The sequence below is a fragment of the Thamnophis elegans genome, chromosome 1 (genome assembly GCF_009769535.1).
Source record: "Thamnophis elegans isolate rThaEle1 chromosome 1, rThaEle1.pri, whole genome shotgun sequence".
Lineage (NCBI taxonomy): Eukaryota > Metazoa > Chordata > Lepidosauria > Squamata > Colubridae > Thamnophis > Thamnophis elegans.
This window is the reverse complement of record NC_045541.1, coordinates 127,723,669-127,743,466: the sequence shown is the minus strand read 5'-3', so window position 1 is coordinate 127,743,466 and position 19,798 is coordinate 127,723,669. Positions and strand designations below refer to the sequence as shown.

Sequence of the window (19,798 nt, the reverse complement as noted above, 5' to 3'; positions counted from 1 at the left end):
GTAACCTTTTACATTATCTATACATTGCAGTTTCTAAAAGCAAACTACTGGATTTATTTTAGTTGAATCTTTTTTTATAGTACTACTATTGTTTAACCCAGTGTTTTTCAACCTTTTTTGTGCAAAGGCACACTTTTTTCATGAAAAAAATCACGAGGCACACCACCATTAGAAAATGTTAAAAAAATTTAACTCTGTGCCTATATTGACTATATATAAAGTGTTTTTCCCACGGCACACCTTACACTATGTCACGGCACACTAGTGTGCCACGGCACAGTAGTTGAAAAACACTGGTTTAACCCATGCTTAGGTTACATAGTAATAAGATATGATTATAGGATATGATTATAATAATAGTACAAAATTTAATTCAATAGTTTGTATATTGTATAACATTCCCAAAAAGGAAATCTAATTCTATTTCTGAATTTTGTTTACAGAAGGAATAGAAAGAAAAATGTAGAAATTCTTTGAATAAAATAAAATGAATCAGTACAAGTTTTAAGATTTGTTTTTTTAAAAAAAACATTTTCGCCGTGGTAAAGCTGTTCTTAGAAATCAAAGAAAAACATCTAAACAGTGAGTTGTGTTTTATAAGAAGGAAGTAATTTAATTCAGTTTGAAGAGGAGATGAAAAAAATCTTGTAACAAATAGTGTCTTTAAAAAAAACAAGCATTCCATACAATACAATGTTTCTTTAGGTTACAAATGACTTTGAAACTTTGAGCATATTGCGCATTTTGGTTCACTAGATAGTAAACATGAAAAAAATGAGATCAGTTGATATAAGGTATCACATAAACACTAGTTTTCAAAAGCCCTCATTACACCAGGAAAAAAGGTGTGTGTGTATGTGCAGTATTTACTACTTTCACAAGAATAAGGATGAGCCAGAATGATTCCCAGGTTGTCCTAATATGAAAATACTGTTAATTTAAAGAGAGAGAGAGGGAGAGAGAGAGAGGGAGGGAGGGAGAGAGAGAGAGAGAGAGAGAGAGAGAGAGAGAGAGAGAGACAGAGACAGAGACAGAGACAGAGACAGAGACAGAGAGAGAGAGAACTCTGCATTTAGTACCACAGTTGAACACTGTGTTAGTATCGTTTCTCTTTTTACATTCACAAAACTGGCAGAGGAAACATGAAAAGGAATACTGACTCTTTAATCTCTTCTTCTCCACCTAAAGCCCAAGGCAAGCTGACAGAGTAACTTCATTCTGGAAACAGTAGTGTGGTTTTTTTTAAAAAGAAAATTTCTGGATTACTTTTTCTTCTGCTTTTGAAAACTGTGGACTATAGGGGAATAAACCTGGCATTGACTTAAAACAAGAACAAGTATTTTTCATCTGAAAAGTTAGAGTCCTTGATGCTTACAAGAAGGTCATTTTCAAAACCCATGGGGAAAATAGCATCACAGATAGAGTGCATTAAGTGCCTCACTTGCTTGAAACAGAGACAGCATTTTTAAAATATCAGCTTTCAGAATTATCTGTGTCTTTGATGACATTTTTACTACAAATTCTGCAATTAAGTTAAATAGCAAAGACTGCTGGAGATTATTTAGCAAACTCTTAGGAAACACAATGTTTAAATAGAATTATGCATCCAATGAATCATGTAACACTCACTGGTTCTCCAAAAACAGATTGGATAACTAGGGATGGATGGGTGGGTGGGTGGGTGAGTGGATGGATGGAAGAAAGGAATTATAGTTTTTCCTCTGACACATTCTCACAGAATCTTTAGTTTAAAGAATCTGTCTAAATATAAATCTGGCTTCACTGAAGGAAATCATTCATTCTATCCAGAAGAATATGTATCTCTATTTTTTGCACTGGTTTTCATTCACATCCTCCCCAAGGAACCTTTAACTAAATCATACTTATTTGGTACCATGACTAAAATTTCCATTTTTAAAAAGAAATCCTGCTAAATAATTATTTTTAAAAAAATCAAAGTTCATTACTTTTTAATTTGTATTCTAATGTAACTATGTGCACAATAGATACTTTTATGCATTTATATTTAATATGATTTATACTTACAAATTATCTCTTTCTTCTTAATTGTTTCATAATTAACACAGCATCCACCAGGTAAAACACACACACTCACACACACTCTATAATACCATGATAAATATTTTAAAAAACATCGACATGTCTTGTTTAGAGTTCTTCATTTCATAGACTGCATTCATTATTATTACTAGTCTGGTTTTTATTATTATACTTATTTCCATTTTCTATTTCTACATTTCTATTTTGTTATGAGGATATGTATGTATGTGTAACAAAATGTAAATACCAGGTATTTGAGAGCATGCTATCAAATAGAATAATTAGATGTTGAAATATCTAAGAAAAAAAGAAGTTACATTTTTCCATTCAGCAATACTATATGCATTAAATAATTCAGAATGGAACAGGCAGAATTGTAGATACAGCAATACGATTTTAGATCATGATTCTACACTGAAATTAATGGGGTTCACAATGAATCTTACATGAACTTGGCACCGAGATTTTATATATATATATATATATATATATATATATATATATATATATATATATATATATATATATATATATATATATATGTATGTTTAAAAGTTCAAACAGATGCTGCAACTATTGCACAGATATTCTAATATATTATATATATATTAAGATATATATTTAAAGTCACAACCCCTGGTATGCCCAAATATGGGAGGAAGATCACTACTTCCATATCCAGGCAATACAGCACAGGTTCGATTCCCAGTAAGGGTATGGCTAGCTGATGAGAGCTAAATAGCTTGAAATAGATCTATACTAGTCTCCCTTTATTTATTTATCAGCACAAATATAACAAATGTAACAAAAAGGCAACAGTAAAAAATATTGGGTTTCTGTCTGGATGGTCTCTTGTGACGAGCCAAAGGACAGAGAATGGAAGTAGTGATCTTCCTCCCATATTTGGGCATACCAGGGTATATGTATGTATGTGTGTGTGTGTGTGTGTGTGTGTGTGTGTGTATGTATGTATGTATGTATTTATGTATGTATGTATGTATGTATGTATGTATGTATGTATGTGTATATATATTTAAAGTCACAACCCCTGGTATGCCCAAATATGGGAGGAAGGTCACACTTCCACTCTCTGTCTTCGGCTAGTCACAAGAGACCATCCAGACAGAAACCCAATATTTTTTACTGTTGCCTAGAGCCGAGGTGGCGCAGTGGTTAGGGTGCAGTACTGAAGGCCACTACAGCTGACTGTTATCTGCAGTTCAGCGGTTCTAATCTCACCAGCTCAAGGTTAACTCAGCCTTCCATCCTTCCGAGGTGGGTGAAATGAGGACCCAGATTGTTGGGGGCGATATGCTGACTCTGTAAACCGCTTAGAGAGGGCTGAAAGCTCTATGAAGCGGTATATAAGTCTAACTGCTATTGCTATTGCTATTGCCTTTTTGTTACATTTGTTATATTTATGCTGATAAATAAATAAAGGGAGACTAGTATAGATCTATTTCAAGCTATTTAGCTCTCATCAGCTAGCCACACCCTTGTTGGGAATCGAACCTGTGCTCTATTGCCTCTTAGGCAGATGTGTTAACCATTGAGCTACAAAGCTCGACTCCTTATATACCTCTCACCCTGGCTGGCTGATAAGGAGTCGAGCTTTGTAGCTCAATGGTTAACACATCTGCCTAAGAGGCAATAGAGCACAGGTTCGATTCCCAACAAGGGTGTGGCTAGCTGATGAGAGCTAAATAGCTTGAAATAGATCTATACTAGTCTCCCTTTATTTATTTATCTGCATAAATATAACAAATGTAACAAATGTATTTTTTTTTCAATTGTTGGGCTGGCTTTAAAGTTAGCATGTTCAAACACCATCTAAACACAAGGCACAGTATCAAATAATATCAAAGCCATCTCTTTTGCTTTGGTGATTATCATCAACGTGTACAACAGTTGACATTCATTTGTATATTTTAGCATTTCACAGAATGCTATACCTTGACTAGAATAAGTTTGATTTCTTTTATGATTGAGGATATTAAGCACTACAAAAGCACAGAAATTTCAGACTGATTAGGATTAGAATTCCTCTGTATCAAAAGGCTTTGTTTTTCTCCCTACAGTTTTACTAATTATGTGCTACTTGACTTTGTGTAATTTTTCCCTATTATGATAAGCAAAACTTGTGAAGTGAGATTTTGCCATTGAGAATGATCAGCTATTCCATCTATTTCAAATAGTAAATGTAAGATTATTAAAAGATATACATTCATTTAAATGTGTGTATCTGTGAGCGTCCATTCCTGTATCTATACACGCACAGAGGTATAACTTAAAAAGACTGGTTTTTTATCTTGGAAATTGAACCAGCGAACAGTAATAACTGAATAGAAATTTTCAAATGAATGTACACAAAAGCCATTGTGCATTTGTAACTGACTGCAGAGGGGGGGAGGGGGAAGTCTCAATATTGAAGAGCAAAATTCTTTTGAAAATGGGAAACAGCATGAATAAAGTGATAGTAAAGCTGCTTTTTTTTTAAAAAAAAAATCTGGATTGTTTCAGCTATTGGAAACTAAATTAGAGCATATAAGAGAGAATGCTCCCAAATGTAGTCATCAGAGACCTTTGCTTTATGGAAAACAAACTGCTCAGGCTGCTGTTCTTAAGGAATTGTATTTCTTATGGCTGTAAATCAAGTCCAGAAGAAATGGGATGACGTTTTCTGAGCAATAGCTGAGGGTGACAAGCATCTTTTTGTCAGTGTCAGGTTTATGAATTTAGACCTCAATTAAGATTCCAAAATGAAAAAGCACATACTATATCTGTAGCTACACAATCGAGTGACAGTTCCCAAAAGCAATATATATCCATTTTGAAAATCCTGGTATATCATCCTATATTTGTCCAGAAGTATATTCATGACATTCTCTAGAGGTCTTAACTCCTCTACGTCCTGCTTGGATTTCCAGTCAGAAAATGTTTGGTTATTCTTCAGTGAATGTTACTATTTTTTTTCCAATTAATTGAGGAGATATATGCTTCTATATTATGTGACAACCTTTTATTTTTTGAGTAGTAAATGGACTTGCTAAATCAAAACAAGGCAACAATGTCACCCAATACCCAAATAGGGTTAGAATAGTTTTTTTCATATATTAATGGAAAGAAATATGTTTATTACTTTTTTTCCTCTTTTACTGATAATTGGTGTGCAGAATTAAAAGGAAGTTTAAGTGGACTCTTTACATGGAGTGGATGATAAGGCCCCAGTCTTCAAACAGCTTACTTCAAAGTAAATCCCAATTTCTTTATGATTATCCAGTGGGAGCTCTTATTATTGAAATGAAACAACAGTGACATGCACAACCTCTGTTATATCAGGAAGAATTGAATGCAAACCAATTCTACTATTTGGACAGGTAAATGTGGTGCTAGGAACATACAAATTATATTAGTGAAATGTCTCAAAGGCTTAGCAAAACATTTACGTTCCATCATAAGTAGCTGTATGTATACATAGGCATCTGGAAAAACATACATCAAGCAATAATTAATACTGCAATTGTTAAAGCTATGCTATCACTTCTTTGAAAAAATAAGCACATTTATTTACACTCAGGATTTAAGATGGAGCTTCACTGGCAGATTGTATGTTGCTAGGGCTTTGCCAGTTACAGTACACAGAATAGAAGATGAACAATGAAAGTATATGACCATCAGCATAATATAAGCATTTAAAACAGAGATTTAAAGACAATTACTGAAAACTTTATGTACTAAATATATAGGAAATGAGACCATTTACCATCCAATAGACAAAGATAGAAAAATTATAAATATTACCAAGAAAATGAATATTGGGAACATATGACAAGCAATGAGAAATATAAATTGCTTCAATTAATTATAAGATTTAAAACAAATGCAGAGATGGAAGATAATGCATGTACTGGCTAAAAAAATGTAAATATACAGTTCAGCAAAAATAGAATGTCTTTTTTTCAGACAATAACAGGAAAAGAACAAATAATGTTGATTATTGTCAACCTTTAGTAAGAGACACTATTAAAAGATTAGATAGACAGAAAGACAGACAGATACCATCCAGCTAACTATTTTATAGGCTTTCTGAACTAATGGGTATTTTTCTTTCTCAAATTGTTATCCTTATGATGTATTGCATTACAAATCCCAGAATTTCTAGATAATACAACTGCTGAGGCTTTTTTCTGTAAACGCATAGCCTTATTTTGGAGCACAGCCCATGTCAGCCTGAGAAAATAATAAGGAGCAAGCAGATGAGTCCTTCCATTGCTTGCAAAAGGAAGGAATTAATTTAGACGATGTTAAAGGCTGATTTACATTTCCTTTGAGCTGAATTGAGGGGGGAGGGAGGCTGCAGAGGATCCTCCAAATCCACAGATCCTTCTGGGACCTTCATCCCTGACACCCAATTTCCTTTCCACCCACCCTTCTTTCTAGCTGCAGAGGCAAGTAGACAGACAGCTGGGGAAAATGATGTTAGATTTCTACCCCTTAATGTTGACTGACATTACTGCACGACTATTGGAAGGGTCAAAAAGAAGGATGGAGAGGGAACAACTGAGAGAGAAACCACCACAACATGAGGAGTCACCTTCTACTGCCTATACTGTTCGAAAATGTTTTTCTTGTGGGGCTAAGGGACATATAGCTAGGTTCTGTAAAAGGGCAAAACAACAGAATGCCGGAAGAATGCTACTGTCAACTTAGCTATGTCTACTTTGGCTATGTCTAGCAATGCACCAGTAAACCATGATTTGTGGGTTGTTGATAGTGGAGCATTACAGTGCATTGCTAGAGATAGAAAAAGTTTTGTGAAAATGACCACGAGCAAGGAACATGTATTTTTGGCAAATGGATGGAAGGTGAAGGCGGCTGGTGAAGGTAATGCATGTTGTTCATTCCTAAAGGAGAAGTTACCAATGTTATATGTACCAATGTTATATGTGTATTTTATTGTTCTTATTATTTCCTTGTTTTGCTGTTTTGCCATCGAATATCTCAAGACAGGGGTTGTTTAGATAAATAAAGGAAATAAATAAATAAAATATAGAAATAGAAATACGAGCATAAATATAAGAAAGGTTAGAAAGAAATGGAGGCAAGATTGTTGGCTGCAAAAACTGGAGAATGGGCTTTTAAAAATACAGAAAATGTATGGAAAATGGTACCTTAATACTCTGATAGAAAGCATCACGAAAGGGGTTTAATGTAAACAGAGCATTGTAATACAGTCGTAGAGAACTATGATGTAGTCATAGTTATACCCTCATAATTCAGTGTGGAATGTAAAAACACAGACCATTAAATAAAACAGCAAGAAAAGGTTTAACTTGAACATGGTCAAGTAAGAGAAACAGGATAGGTCTCAAAGTACTAAAATTATGAGAAATTCTTCTAATGCTAAAAAACCAATGGTCATTTATTTATTTATTAAATATTGTTTCTGATGAAAAATTGATTAGGAAGTATTACAGGTATTAACGAAGATAATTAGCTGTTAAGTAGGCTGGTTGGAAGCAGGAGTTATCAATTCCAATAATAAATCTAAATTACATTAAAATCCTTTAAGTATATATACACACATCATTGATTCAGACTCTGATTTGACAATTCTGAAAATCTTTTGTTTTGCTGAATTCAGAAGCTGAATTGAAGTCTTTCTATTTCCCAGAGTCAGCAATGATTTTTTTACTTTGGCAGAATTGGATAAACTTTTCAGCAACAAGTTTCAGAGTGCACGATTAAACTATACTCAAACAGATTCAACAAAGTTTGTGACTAGGGGTTCTTTTCAAAATAGGAAATTGCTGAATTGTGTTTTTTTTTAAGGAAGATACTTATTACATTGGCAAAATTGCCTTTCCTAATGGAATCATGCTTTCATATTTCTTAAAGTATTTCTTGTTTCTAACAGATCATAATATTTGTTAGGAAATTGGTCTACATGGCAGAGTTAACCTTATCTAACACGCTTTCAAGATTTCAGGGAGAAAGATCTGGGCTTAGTGGAAGACTTTAATCGGTAAAAAAATAATGCTATGTTTCCCATGCTTAACAATTGCAGTAGCTCTTTCTTTCCTCAGTGACCAGTTTGCATAATGGATAATTGAAGATCGTATCAAGGCAAAAATATTTGCTTCCTAATGATAGCTGGACAAAACTGGGGACAATTTTGCTGCACTCTTTCCATCCTTAGATAGGACAATATTATTTTATTCTGTTGACCTCCTCTAACCACAATGGGTTTTGGGTCTATCCCCCATTAATGTAACTTTTAACATGTCAATACAATTAATTGCTTTATTTATGTTATGCTATGTCACATGAACAGATGGCTGTCCTGACTTCAATTTTTATTTCAAAACTTCTCATGCGCAAAAACAATCTCTCCACGTTGTGTGTGATCACAGTTACAGTTTGATTTGAACTTATCATGGCTTACATTTGAACATTCACTAATTGCCTTTAGTGACAGAGGAAAATATGGATGTTATAACTGAATCATCTGGAAATAAAGGCAAAGAGAGAATACAGAGGTCCACAGATTGGAATACAAGAATTAGTTCAGTTGCACATTGTAACAGTAAAGTGGTATTTTTTATAAGAACAGAGTACTTACGGTCTAAATGACTGTGCCTGATCCCTTCCACATCTTCAGCATGAATGAAGTGGTAACATCTTTTCCCTACAATATCTACAGGGGTCAGATCCATGTAATCACTAATCCTGTAAAGGAAAAATAAAGCCTATAAATCGAGAATGGAAGAAAATACAACAACAATGAAATGCTTTCCATTTTGATCTCAAATTTGTATATCTATCCTCAAAACCATCCTTTTTATCACAATTTTATATTATTTTGTTGTGTTGCCTCAGAAGGTAGAATTAACCCCAACCCATAATTTAGTTTTATCTACCAAGAATAAAACCCTAAATTTAATTCTAAAAAGAGAGACCTGTAGCCAGTGGTGGATTATTTTAGAACCTCTTCTGTAGGTGTGGCCTGCTTTGTGGGAGTGACTTGCCAGCCATGTGACTGAGTGGGAGTGGGTTGGCAGTCATGTGACTGGGTGGGCGTGGTTAATGTAAAATGTGGTGAAACTCACTTAACAACCCTCTTGCTTAACAACCAAAATGTTGGCTCAGGAACTCTGGCATTGAAGTGTGCAAGTCTTAAAGCTGTCAAGTTACAAGACCCTTGCACTCCTAACCCTTTAGAAAAAAAACCCAGAGATGTTCAAACTTGACAGCTTTAAGGTTTAGATAGGACTCTTAGAGGCGGGCAGGGCGATTGGTGAGCCAGCCAATCAATGAGTGGCGGATGGGGCAAGCGTGGTGCAGGCGGGCAAGGGGAGGGAGCTGGAACCTGTTCTAAATGGCATGGTAGATTTGTGGAACCTCTTTTATAGAAAAGGTTAGAACAGGCAGGAACCCACCCCTGCCTGTAGCCAATCTGTAACATTCTTGTTATTTGTTTTCTTTTATGTGTGAGTGTGTGTATGCATGTATGTGAGTACGTCTTGATTATTGGTGATTATATGGACAAGTTGTAGCTGTTTTAGAACAATACAGTTGTTTTAGAAGCATTTTCAGAAGTGGTTTAATGCTCTTTTTATTTGGTTGTGTTTACTTCCTAAGACTGAGATAGAATGACTGGCCCAAAATTAGCCAGTAATTCTAGTCTAGCATCTTAGGCCAGTTGGCTTCCTTTGTTCTCAAATAAACACGTCTGTAATAAAACCCAACTCAAGCTAAGATTCCCTCCCTCCCTCTGCTGAAGTCAATCCATTTGTTTTAACAAATGCAATCCCAAATTATCTATAGGTCCATATTTAACAACATCCACAAAGATAAGAAGAATTCCTTAAAATACAAAGCTCCTCATTAAAAGAGCAAGATAATTCAAGGTTATACAATAACATAAGAACATGTTATGCTTATGCAAAATGATTAGAGGCATCTTTCATTTCAGCAGATTGGTCCTCTATTGAGCATTTTCATGAAAAAAAAAAACTCTTCAACTGTTTCCTGGCGCAGAGTCCAAACTGACATTTCAAGCAATATAATTTAAATGCTGAGACATACAGATGCCTGAGGGTGTTATCTTTTTTAGTCTTATTCAGCTGGGAGCTCTGCTTTCACTCCTAGCTCTTTTAACTGGGACTTTGTGGTTTACACTGTGCAGAAACTTTAAAATCCTTTCAGTAGCCTTTCCTGCTCTATGCTCTGCTCTGCTTCTCTCTGTATGTGAGTTCCTCTTATTGATTGTCCAGATGTCAATGTCCTCAGGCATGTGTGTTAAAAAAATCCTCTCAAATTGAAAATTGGAAGGGCGAATTAGCCTGGTCAGCTGGGTTCTTCCTTTTGTTTGGAAGATGTAACTCTTCGTTATGTTTTTAAAATGATGTTCTAACGCTCACAAAATGTATTGGGACTATATGAGGACCTTTTGTCACCCAGGTTCTGAGAAAATTCTTTGCAAGTTTGTTCTTGAGTTGCAGATGGGAAATACTGGGGATGAATTGGAGTTATTGGAGTACATGTAGGGTTCACACACTCCGAGGGATAGCATGGAGCTAGTCTCCAGAGTCACTCTGAGAGATAATAAGAACTTAATTTGATTTTTAAAAAATATAGCAAATTAGGGAGCCACCTGTCAGGTTCCCTCTCTCCTCAAGAAAAATAAAAAAATGTGCTATTGCTAGTTTTTTCCTCCAAATTAGATAAATAGACTTTCCCCCCCATTTTGGAACTAAAGATAAAATGGAGATGTTGCTAATGGGGAGAGACAGATGTAAAGGATCAGAAGTTGGGAACAATCTGCATAATATCTAGGTAGGCTATACCGCCATTGTATTCCCTGTATTATGGAAAAGAGGCAGGACCTACTATATCCCTCTTCTATTCTCTGTAATACTCAAGGTTACTGTGTATAGGGTAGCGTCTTCGTATATACAAAGTTTTTTAACCTGTGGTCTCTAAATAGGGTTTCCAAGGATAGATTTCAGGGGTCTGACAAATCAAGTACAAAAGATGGGTTTTTCTTCAATTTCCTTCCTATTACTTGAAAATTCTGTGGGGAAAAAATGTCAAATAATGATTTTAGAAACTGCTTATCCCCAAACAAGTATAGGCAAAATACTGTTCATTGGCAAGCAAAAAAATGGACATCTTTGTGGTGTTAGGACCTCTAGAAGAACTGATGATAGGAATTAAAGTTGATACCATGTTTCCCTGAAAATAAGACAGGGTCTTATTTTCTTTTGACTCCCGAAATAAGCTGTTGGCCTTATTATTTTTGAGGTGCAGGAAGCGGTGAGTGTGGTCACCTCATGGTTGCTGCTGTGTTGCAATATTTTCAGGGAGGGCTTATTTTGGGGGAAGTCTTATTTTAGTACATGTGCTCGAAAGCCCAATTGGGCTTATTATATGGGAGGTCTTATTTTGGGGAAATAGGGTAGGAATTAAGGAAAATGTGTACTATCATTATGACTAGGAATATCTGTCTTTGTTTTCACCAAATCAGACTTAATTTTAAGATGCCAATTTAATTTTTCCAAGTATTGATTATAATTGCATTCATACAGACTGGCTATTATAATATGGTTTAGTAATAATACTTGATGTTAAGTGGGTGAGGAAGTTGTGTGTTTTCAAGTGTGGTATAAAGAAATCAATCTTGTACGTATGTGTTTAGATGCATTTTTCTAAGATGGGTGTCTCAAAGGAGTCCTTTATCTAAAAGAAGAACTGCTATTGCACACATTTTCTTCTCTTCTTGTTAACTAAATAACAGTTTTCTAGGTGAGAAGGGCTGTGTTGAAATACTGTGATATTGTATTATATATTTATATGATATACATACTTTTCATCATGCCTATAAAGATGATGGTCATAATTCTAGTACATGAATTCGGGATATTCTTGCATGTGATTAATATATTAATTTAGATTCTACTGTGTTAAGGCATTGTGACTCTGTGCACTTAACTGAACCAGTTGAAGATTGATATGATAACACTGACAATTCATTATAAATAGAGCTCCTGAGCATGTGATTTCATTCATTACATTGAGTTCTGCTGATTCACTGCTCATCTGTTTTCAGCACAGCCATTATCTGATCTGTTGCAAGCATGTAGAAAAGCCATTTATAAATGGCTGCATTGAATCTTTTTAAGGCAAGATGACACTTTTACAGGTTGAATGCTGAAAAGACTATACTTGTATTTAGATAACATATATAGGGAATTAGAAAAAGGGGAGCAGGATTGTTGTTCCTCAAGTGAATGGATCTTGTGCCCATTGGTAAAGGTGCCAAATATGTATCTATTTTGAATGCATAGAATCGTTTATGACCAAATACATGCATGTAGGTCAGGGATTGGAACCAAAGATGCAACTTTCTCTTCTTTCCCTCAATAAGTATTCACTGTATTCGGCTGGTCATGAGAATAAGGTAACAGTTCATTTCACTGACTTCAGGCTCTCTTTAGAGAGGGAACTCGCCTTGCTAAAAGCTGATTTGCATTTTTACTAAGAAATGAAAAATGATTAATTTGGAGAGTTCTAAAAATGTTTTAAAGGTTTTATGCATTTTATGTTGGAAATCCTTACATTGGTGGCCTTGTAATAAACTGTAGTTTCTAGGCTTCCATCCTCTTGTCTATTGACAAGTACAGCTAAATTATCATTTTTAGATGTACTTCTCAATAGATAAAAGGAAGGGAGCCTAAGAACCACAGTTTATCACAAAGTCACCAACATTCCACACTTTCTGAATTCCAACAGCAACCATCCATTTCACATAAAAAGAATTGCATCAGAACATGATATGGCAGGGTGAGAACCCTCTGTAGTACCCAGCAAGCCAAGCAGCTGGAGAGCAGGTATTGACCTGAACAATTCAAGCAGAATGGGTACCCACAATCATTTGTCACAAAATGTCTGAGCAACACAGTGGGGAGAGAAAGGAAGAAATAAGAACACCCACATGGCATACCCTGCTATACATCAAAAACATTGCAGAAATTGTACAACGCAGCTTCCGAGATCTGCATGTGGCATCACACTCTGCTAGAGGCTACCATACGAGGACAAATTATGCATTGTGAAGATCACTTGGAGGTGGGAGATACTTCCAATGTAATCTACTGAATCCCCTTGCATGGATTGTCCCCATGACTATGTAGGACAGATGGGGAGGAAGCTAACCACCAGATTGCAAGAACACATGGGAGTGGTTAGACGAGGAGACCCAAACTCATTGGTAGCCTCACACTGCAATAAACAAGGACACACATTCAATTTTGAAGCTATCAACATTGTTGGAGAAGCAGACACAAAACAGCCAGGGAAGTGAGTGAAGTCTAGGAATCAGGCCCCTCATTAGTTAACAGGAGTGCTGATTTACCACCAGCCTATCGAGTACTTAGAAGGCAAGGGCTGGGCAGCACAAGCTAATAACAGCTAATGATTTAAAAGCCAGGCATCAACATACCCCAATCAACATCTAAAAAGCCACTTACAACAGGCACTATAAATACCACATGCAGCACAGCACACGCACTACTAGAGAGAAGTTCCCTAAAGATGGGTTCCAGCAGGAATCTGAAAGCTCGGAAGACTAAACTTGGTCCTGGTGACTGACCCAGATTGGATCCTGCAACATTATCCTGTGACATCTATATTTGTCTTCATTCGTAAACAATTTTTGCTTTTACTAAAGACATTCCTATTACTCTGATATACCAGATTATCTTTTCAAGGACAATACTTCTGCTTTCATCAATATGATCAAACATACATATCCACTGACTTAAGGCTGTTTCTTGAAAGGTTCAGTAAACCAACAGATGTAGAATTTATTGGGCTAAACTGTTATTGCCAGAATTTTTGGTTTTAATAGGGAAAATAAAAGAAAGCATGTATGAAAAAAACTTAGTAATATTTTGCAACTGATTAAATTCAATTTAAAACATCTGAAGTAGATCCATATTCTCATTCTGTCCTGCCTGTTTCCATTTTTTAAAATTAAACTGAGCTGTGAACAAGAAAAAACAGTGTGGCATTTCAAAATTTGCAATCAGTACTAATATTTCTCACTGCCGCTTCCTACGAGTGGCAGTCAGAAACAGAGGATGGTTTTATTACTGAATCAGAGGAAATTAAAGATACCAGAAACATTCTGTTGGCTCCAAGGAAAAGATTCTCAGGACAACATTTAGTCTGCTTCAGGAGGAACTCTGAAATTATACACAGTAGTATGTTTGTCTGAATAGAGGCTGCATACACTGTAGGGTGGGAGAAATAGATTCTTTATTTTCCTCATTCACTCTCATCTCTACTCTCCAGAGTATTAGCACTCCATTGTGGGAAATGCTAATCCGAAGAGTATCAGAGGAGTTTTGCAGTCAGAAAACTGACATTTAAATTGTGATTTTTCTTTCTAGTTAACTCCCCAGGCAACGATCAGTCAATCAGATTCCAGTTCAGTTTTCCAAATCTCAAAATGAAGCTCTCACTTTCTGCGTAGTGATCAGAGGAACACATACATCTGCATTATAATTATTGTCGTATGAAACAAATGCTCTAGTCCACATTTCAGCAGAGCATTCTGGAAGAACAAAATAAAATAGCCCAAATGCAATACCTATTTTCACAGTAAATAATATTGAGGTCCATGTTTACTCGAATAACAAACATGTGGCAGTCAATTCGGACTTCATTGATTGTAGGAGGGGGCAGGGCATGAGCAACGACAACAAGCCCCATGATTTGGCTCGGGACGGTCCGCCCATGAGACAGCGACACTCTTAGTCGTAACCTTCCTGTTATATGGATCACCTGCAAAACAACAAAGAGTCAAAGCAATTCTTTCAGCAGACAGTATAATTTCTATACAGAGCACTTAACTCTGCCAGAATTGCATTTAGATACTGCCAGTATTTGTCTTAAACATATTAATACTGTCTGTGAACATGTCCTGAATGTTCTCTCTCATGCTAATAAAGAAAGAACATAATAGCTCAATGTTTCAAATGCAGCACGTCTAAAAGCCAGAGGAGTTTTCAGTTACTGATGGTTAATTTTCAGAAGAACAAAATGTAATCTGGAAAGTTGAAAGAAAGACCTACTGTGTAAAGGGAGGCTGGGAAAAAATGACCCTTATTTGGAAATTATAACTCTATTCTAGTAATTTTATTGTGTTTAATAATAATTTCTAAGCTATATTTAATACACTAATAGCAAGTTAAATAAAAAATTACTGACATTGGTAAATAAGTTTTTGTGCTTTTGACCCAGCACACTGAATAATTAGGAACAAATCAGTATGTGCAAGAGTCAAATCAGGTTGAAGTTACAGAATTGTAGCATGGTATTTTTGGCCTGTGAGAACATAATTTTGTTTCATCCCCATAAACTGAATATTAGGCATAAGTAATTGGTATGTTTATTTATAGAGCAACCAATGGATCATAAATACGCACTCCAACTTTTATGTTTGAATGTGCCTTCAAGCCACTATTGACTCCTGGAGATTGCCTAGACTAGTCCCTGCAGTTTTCTTGGTGAGATTTCAGACTTTGTTTCCCCTTCTTGGTCTGAGAGAGTGCTTGGTCCAAGGTCACCCAGCTTTGTGCTGAAGGCAGGTGGACACAAAGAGTTTCCTGGTTTTTAACCTGGTGCCTTAACCATTACGCCAAACTTTCTCTTTTATCTTCATTTAAAAATAAATAAATAAAGGAGGAATCATTATCCTGTTTCATACCTTGATTTATTACATATGAAAATACAAAACATGAGCATGGAATCAGAAGTCATACAAACGAAGTGTGGGAATCAAAGAAGGATAAGAGAACATCAGACTGGTACCATTCTCAAACATTAATTCAGTTTCAGTTCATATCACCTGCTATCCTACCCTTTTGTAGACCAATCCACTTTCCCTGAGAGGTGTCAACTAACGAAAGATTCTTGGTGTGAATCAACGCAAGGTAGTACAGGCTTTTTCAGAACCATGGAATGGAAGAAGTATTTGCAAGCCAGTGTGCTGGGTTTAAAGCAATTAAAAGGATCTGTAAATCATGGACGGATGAGGGTTTCTAAGTAGGAATAAGGAAGTGACTGCTATAATATGGGAAATTCTGAAAAAAGATTATTAATGGGATGAATAGTGACAACCAAGTCAGTGACTGGCCTTGATTTAGGAGTTTCTTTCTTACGTAGCAGGTTGCCTCATTTTACAAATACCTACCTAATAAGCAGCGGGGTCAGAAACAGTGTGTACATTTGCAGCAAAAAAATTAGCAGGTGTAATAGCATTGTCTACTAAAAAGGTTTTTTGTTTGAATTATTTAAATTTTAAATTTTGGAATAATATTCTGCATATTCTGCCATTTTTATTACATAATGAAATGAATGCATACTTCCAGGTGAACATATGTCAGTTGAATGATGCATTTATTTTCTTAATGGTTGCTCCCTAACACTGACATTTGAATTCTAAAATTTATTGGGCTCCTGTGAGACTCTGAACTGGCAAAGATTCTATTTAACAACCTGGTCTTGAAAAATGCTTTATAGCCAAAGATCTTAAATGAACAGAAACTCTGTGTAAATGATACTGCCTTTAATAATTGCCCTAAAGGGCAACTTTTGCCAATCTGGTTCTTGTAAGGCGTCGAGCCAATATTGGTAGGAAAAGCTGCTCTACATAATTTTGTCAGGTTAATCTTTGTCTTTCCCTAGTGCCAGAGTTTTATTGATTTTAACTATACTTGTCTTATATGATGAGATCAAATGGTATCCACATTCAGATCCAGCTTTAAAAGTAAACACTACAGGATTGCAGCATAAATGAATTTTCTCATTTATAGTTTAATATAGGCCTACAAATTATGGAATGGTCACAATAATTATTTCATAAGTAGGATGTCATGTACTTTGCTGTATTTAATGAGAACATTGGGAGAATACAATAAAATTCAGGAATAAGCAAACTGGTGCTACAGGTGTTCCAGACCAACATGGATAATGGAAGGGGTTATGGGAGTTAGATTGAAACATTATAAAGTGACAAGGTTATGCATAACATTTTTACTAGAGTTTGTCTTCACATAACTTTGTCACATGGCATGAAAAAGTTATAAAGTTTAATTAAATGAACTGAAAATCAGTGCACATGGCAAAATATGATAATATAATTTAAGACTAGTTTTGACTCTATATTCAAATTTTCAAACTATTTTCAAATGAAATTACAATAATATCTGTACAACAATTTCTGTACTGCATTAAGTGTGATGTTAGGGGAACCTGGGGAAATTTGCTCAAGCTATTATCTCTATTCACATATACCACAACTATTTATATGCCAAAACTGGTAATACATACTTTAAGGTATATAGATGCTAGTTTATATCCTGCCTTCCCTTTAGGAACTCAAACAATTCTAGAGTTTGGAAAGCTGCAGACTTCAGACCTCTTTTCTCCAATACCCTCTCTGTCTTCATGACTTCTGCTCTGATTTAGCAACATGGTATTTCCTGTTGCAACTTCCAAAGCACATGAGCCTCTGTTTATTGGCCAAGATGCTTGTAATTTAAACTCCTTTTCTGGTGATAAAAATGTAAAAGGATGAAATAATTTATGTACTAAAAACTCATGGCTATGCAACTTAGAGGTAGGCACCAGAGATTGTCTTCTTTTTGGGAGATAGAACAATCCCATCAGAGATAAACAAAATCAAACTTTATAAAAAGAAAGAAAAATATATTCCATTCTTTTTGACTTTAGATTTTAAGACACAGAATCTCTGTGTTTTGGAAACAAATGAATAAATGCAGAGGAAGGAAATGCAGACTTGCCATAATCAGGATTTTAGTTTAACAGAATAACACCAATATGATACAACAGGACACGCAAAGGAGATACTCTAGGAATAGCACAAGATGGCAATGTCTACTACAAATGGGAAAAAGTCTCTTAAAGAGATTGGAATTGAAGTCAGTTTATTATTTCATAATGCAAGTGTCTACTGTACACAAATATTATAGCTTAATATTAAGAGCCGTGGTGGTGCAGTGATAAGAATGCAGTACTGCAGCCTACTTCTGCTGTCTGCTGGTTGCCAGCAGTTTGGCAGTTCGAGTCTCACTGACTCAAGATTGATTCAGCCTTCCATCCTTTTGAGGTTGGTAAAATGATAGCAATAGCAATAGCAATAGCAGTTAGACTTATATACCGCTTCATAGGGCTTTCAGCCCTCTCTAAGTGGTTTACAGAGTCAGCATATTGCCCTCAACAGCAATCCGGGTCCTCATTTTACCCACCTCAGAAGGATGGAAGGCTGAGTCAACCTTGAGCCAGTGGGAGTTGAACAGCCGAACTGCAGTCAGCTGAAGTAGCCTGCAGTGCTGCATTTAACCACTGCGCCACCTCGGAGGACTCAGCCATATGCTGACTCTGTAAAACCACTTAGAGAGGGCTGTAAAGCACTGTGAAGCGGGATATAAATCTAAGTGGTATTGCTATTAATAAGTACACAGTTCCTATCTTGTACAGATAGTATGAAAGAGACAAACACTAGTTCAACATAATAACATAGTATAACATCCACGGTAAACCTTTTCATCTCTTTCCAGATATATTAGTTTTTTGCAATAGATTTTCTTTATGTGTCAATTATTGCTGGATTTCCCATTTTTCAATGATTACAATAAGTTAATTCTAAGGCTGCTCTGGAGATGGAGAACTCCAATCTTTTACTCAACCCCAGTACTGTTTTTTCCTTTGTTGCTTCTTTCATTTCTACCTGAAGATGTCTTCATTTGTTTTAAAAGATTTCAAACTTTCTCTCTCCAAAAGTGAATGTCTAGGTATGTCTCTGTTTATATGACAAACTGCATCTCTCCCTGTTGAAGTTGTTGGCACTCTTTTTACAGGTGGATTAGCTATCTGGGACTCTGCACTTGCAGCTTATCTTTTATAACAAACATACATAGTACTTTTTCCTTCTGTTTTATCTGCAAGGTAAGTAAGACATAATGATTGGCCAAAATCTTCCTGTAACTCAACTGTAACTCTGCAAGGTAAGTAAGACATAATGATTGGCCAAAATCTTCCTTGCAGCTTCCATGCCTGTAAGTGAATTTGGGTCTAAGCCTTCCCAGTCCTACTTTAATACTTTGACCACTTAGAATTTGAAATAAATGTAGCCTGAGTTTCACGGAGAGGAAATAAAGATTTATGGGGGGAATGGAAGTAATTTAAAACCTATATTTTTTTTCATCAAGAAGCTTCATGGGCATGAAAAAGAAAAGGAGACATTTCACTTACTTCAATTGTTAAAGAATCTTCTGTACCCCTTTAATAGCTATGCTGACCATGAATAAATCAAGACAATAACAAACAAATATCATAATTCACAATCATTCAGTATCACTCATATAAATGTGTGATTTTTGCATTTGTACTTAAATAACTTTTTCATTCTTAACTTTGCACTGAGTTGAAATCATTGGTTTATTTATTTTAGAAAAAGGAGTTTAATCTTTGTAGTTCATCCAATTAAAGACCTTTATGATGAGATGCTAATACAGAAGTTGTCAGCGCCATCTTCAATAAATATTTTTTGGGAGATAGACATTTCTTTCACTGATATATTTTCAAAGTTGAATATGAATCAAGAGAAGTTGGTTGCAAATAACCGGTGCAGATTATTAATGTTGAC

At 35.5% G+C, this 19,798-nt stretch overlaps 1 protein-coding gene across 1 annotated transcript in view; it reads right to left on the bottom strand.

The window, feature by feature from the left end:
* Positions 1-19,798, bottom strand: part of NPAS3 (neuronal PAS domain protein 3) — a 488,908-nt gene that overhangs the window by 12,029 nt on the left and 457,081 nt on the right. The window contains 2 exon segments of the mRNA XM_032213697.1: positions 8,684-8,790; positions 14,717-14,910. Of these exon segments, the coding sequence (XP_032069588.1) occupies positions 8,684-8,790; positions 14,717-14,910 (301 nt within the window).